The sequence below is a fragment of the Hakea prostrata genome, chromosome 5 (genome assembly GCF_041222555.1).
Source record: "Hakea prostrata isolate BN-2017 chromosome 5, UWA_Hpros_2, whole genome shotgun sequence".
In the NCBI taxonomy this organism is placed as follows: domain Eukaryota; kingdom Viridiplantae; phylum Streptophyta; class Magnoliopsida; order Proteales; family Proteaceae; genus Hakea; species Hakea prostrata.
In genome coordinates, this window is record NC_142604.1 from 36,053,996 (window position 1) to 36,058,285 (window position 4,290).

Sequence of the window (4,290 nt, forward strand, 5' to 3'; positions counted from 1 at the left end):
ATCATGTGGGAAGGCAAATCAACTCATGCCACGACGTTGCTCAAAAAGATTGTTCAAACTTAATGAAACAAGATCAACATATTGATTTGATGATTCGAAATTATACATCTCAAGAGATTGAAAACAATCGACTGCGTTTGAAAGCCTCAATTGATGTGATCCAATTGCTTGTGTCTCAAGGTTGTGCTCTTAGAAGTCATGATGAGAGCAAATATTCGTCCAATAGGGGAAATTTTATTGAATTCTTAAAGTTAATAGCTTACTACAATGATAAAGTTGCAGCAGTTGTGTTGGATAATGCTCCTCGAAATGCATTGTACACATCGTGTAAAATACAAAAGGAGATTTTATATATTATAGCAAATAGAGTGAAGAAGGAAATTTGTAAAGAGATTGGTGATGCAAAGTTTTGCTTAGTAGTGGATGAATCTCGTGATGAATCTAAAAGAGAGCAGATGGCTATCGTTTTAAGGTTTGTTAACAAAGTGGGATTTGTACAAGAACCTTTTTTTTTTTTTTATCTTGTTCATGTTTCAAATACAAAGGCCTTGACTTTGAAGACCGCTATCTTTTCTACCCTTTCTCATCATGGGCTTAACATTCACAATATTCGAGGCCAAGGATATGATGGAGCAAGTAACATGCAAAATGAGTGGAATGGGTTACAAGCCTTAGTAGTTACCGACCGTCCACATGCCTATTATATCCACAGTTTTGCTCATCGTTTGCAATTGGCATTAGTTGCAACTTCTAGAAGTGTTAATCCAATTGAGAAATTTTTCTCCAAATTTGTGTCTATTATCAATCTTGCTAATACCTCCAGGAATCGAAATGATGAGTTAAAAGTTGTTCATGCTTCTGAAATTGCATACTTGATCTCCATTGATGAACTTGAAACTGGAAGTGGGGTAAATCAGATTGGAACTTTACAACATCCTGGAGATACTCATTGGGGTTCTCATTTTAGATCTATTTCAAGTTTGATAAGTATGTATGTTACATGTGAGGTCTTGATCGCCATGAGCATTAATGAGACTACTTCATCGCAGAGAGTTGAAGCAGATTCGGCATACGATCAGGGGTGGACCTAGGATTCAATATCGGGGGGGGCGAACAATAATTACGAAATTTTTAGTACTGATATGGTGACGCCTAATTTCATCATGTTGATCAACTGGATAATCTGAAATTTGTTTTCTCAACCCTGTATCACGCTCAAAATCATTATTTTGCTTGCTTTCAGGTATTGGAGACTGTTTAGGATTTTTTTCACGAGTTGAGGTCTCAGGAATAGAGGTAGGCAATGATGCATCAACCATGTCATTCTCAACGCCTTTTCGTTTGAAGAAAGAATCAATGGTAGACTTATTTCCCATGGTTAAACAAATCCTTCTACTTTTGACGACTGCACCACTCGATTCACTCCCAAGGAAGCCGTAGAAGTAGCTCGTTCTCCTATATCCATTTGATTTGATTAATTGTTAAATTTGAAAAGTTGAATAAAAACCTTCTCCTAAACTTGTAATCTACCACGAAATAAGTAAACATAAAAAAGATTCATTGATCTACTTGATCTACTATTAAAAAAAGAAAAAGAAAAATTCAAATCTCTTTGAATTCTTTTATTTTCCTCTCCTATAGCTATAAGCCTCTCAAATTTTTCTAAAAATTTCATTGTATTCCAAAACTAACCACTATCACTAATAAGTGTATATAATTAATTTATGCCTAAAGCTGTAATATTTTTTTTTTACAATAATGACATAATATTATTTAATACGTAATAAACTTAATAAATTCAAATCAACCACAAATAAAAATAATTAATTTAATAAAAAAACAGCAATAATGAAATATTATTGCTAAGTTTTCTTAGTTAGTTTTTAATTATTTTTTTATCAAATATTATCTCTACATTCTAAGTTTTAAATACATTATTTATGAACCTTTCTCAAGTTTTGTGAGGATTTACATATGTTAATGAAATATAAAGAAGCGACTCAGCGAGCATAAGATTCTTCATTCAAAGTTATTCTTGTCTGTTTCAAAAGTTTATCTTGCTTACATTAGTATTTAATTATGATTCCTAACCACAACCACTGTCATCGATATCTTTTCACCAAATTTCCTATATGATTGATAAGTTTCATGACTCAAGAGTTGTATTTATTTTAAAAAGTAACTCAAGGAGGTGTTATAAATTTCCCATTTATTATTCTTTGTTTGATTATGAAATCGATCAGATTAATCTAATTTTATCATTCACGATTGTTTACCTGTTTCTAGTTGAAAAAGGTGAATTCAATTTTTATCATTCTTTATATATTTCCAGTTTAATGTAGATTTAATCTTTGGCAAAAAAGGGGGAAATAAAAATAAAACACTCGAATGGTGTATTAATGGTAGCCAAACTTAGCAGAAGGAAAACAAAGCCTAAGAATCTACTGGAGTTTATAAGAATCCAAATGAGTTTATGTGGTTGTGTTTCTAACGTGGTGGAGGTAACTTTCTTTAAAGATGGATAAAAAAAATAAAAAAATAAAAATAAAAATAAAATAAATAAAAAAAAGAAGAAGAAGAAAAGAAAGCATTAAGTGTGTATTAAAGTATTCAACATTAAAAAAAAAAGCATCAAAGAAAATAAATCAAGGGAGAAAAGAAAAAAAATTAAACCGAAAAAAGAGAGAGACATTAATTAAAAATACCTGGTTGAGTGATTGTAATCGTGTGGAGAAGATCCGGATTCCAGGAGAAAAGAAGTTGTAAAACTTTAGTCGTTAGAGAAAATGAGAGAATGAATAGGAAGAAAAGAGAATAAGTAGAGAGAAATTTTAGGGAGAAATTTAATTTTCAATTGGGAGAAATTTAGTTTCCAATTTGGGAGAAATTTTAGGGAGAAATTTAGTTTCTAATTGAGAGTTAATAGTTTCCTCCTTAAAACTTGGATTTTAAATATAACCCTTAGATAGAAAATTAGAATGACAAATAAATCCTTCATCTTAGCGTTTAAATTTGTTTCTAATATTGGGGGGGGGGGGGAAATACTGGTATTTTACAACAAAATGAGAAAAACAAGGAGATATTACATGCATTCATATATTTTTTTTTAAAATGGGGGGGCCTTGGTGAGTCTGTCACTGCATACGATGCATTGGTCTCCTTTGATTTTGCATCTAATGCAAAAAATTATGAACACCACTGATTTGCTTTGTCAAACTTTGCAGCGGAAGTCTGAAGACATTTTAAATGTTATTCAACTTGTGTTCACTACAAAAAAAACTTATTCAAGAAATGAGAGATGTTGGATGGGATGAGCTTTTGACTAATGTGATATCTTTTTGTGAAAATCGTAATATTAATGTCCCTAACATGAGTGTTCAGTTTGTTGGAAGGAATGGTCGAGCTCGCCAGCAATATGATGATTTTACAGTTGATCAACATTATCGAGCAAATATTTTTTGTGCTACAATTGATAGCCAGTTGAATGAGCTAAATAGTAGATTCAATGAGCATGTTATAGAGTTGCTTACTCTTAGATCTTCTTTGAATCCTAAAAGCGAATGCGAGAATTTTAGAATTGATGATATTTGCAAACTTGTGGCTAAATATTATCCTCAAAATTTTACTGAGCATGAGAGAGATCACTTGAAAGTACAGCTACGACACTATGAGATTGATGTAGTCAAAGGTCCAGATTATCCGAACATGTCAACCATTAGCAGTTTGTGTCAGTGGTTGGTGAGGTCAACAAAATTTGACATCTACCCACTTATTTATCGGTTAATCAAACTATTGATTACTCTTCTCATTTCTACTGCAACTTCAGAATGAGCATTTTTTGTCATGAAGATTATTAAGACTGATTTGCGGAACGGGATGGATGATGATTTTCTCACAGATTCTATGATATATATTGAAAGAGAAATTGCAGAGAAAATCAATACAAAATCAATTATTGAGGATTTTCGCAATTTCAAAGATCGTCAAGTTCCATTATGAGACATTTGTTTTGTGGCTTTTCACTTATTATTGTATTTTTAAGAATTTAATATAGATTTTGAAGTATTATCACGCTTTCATTTCTGAATATTAGTACTAAAAATTTCATAATTATTGTTCGCCCTCCCCCCGATATTGAATCCTAAGTCCGCCCCTGATCATGTTAACTTGTGATTTGAAGGTGATGCGTCCAAAATCTGCTCAACCCTTAGATCTCCTCGTGATGACCTGCAAAACGAAAACGTCAGATGTGGCCCGACCGCAGGGGGTCGGGAGTCCACCTTTGAAGGC

At 32.4% G+C, this 4,290-nt stretch overlaps 1 protein-coding gene across 1 annotated transcript; it reads left to right on the plus strand.

Moving 5' to 3' along the window:
* The first annotated feature begins 3,291 nt into the window (after positions 1-3,291).
* Positions 3,292-3,999, plus strand: LOC149015883 (uncharacterized). Its single transcript, XM_089156622.1, has 2 exons — positions 3,292-3,738; positions 3,850-3,999. Exons 1-2 carry the CDS (start codon positions 3,292-3,294, stop codon positions 3,997-3,999), a joined length of 597 nt encoding a protein of 198 aa, XP_089012748.1.
* Positions 4,000-4,290: the final 291 nt, after the last annotated feature.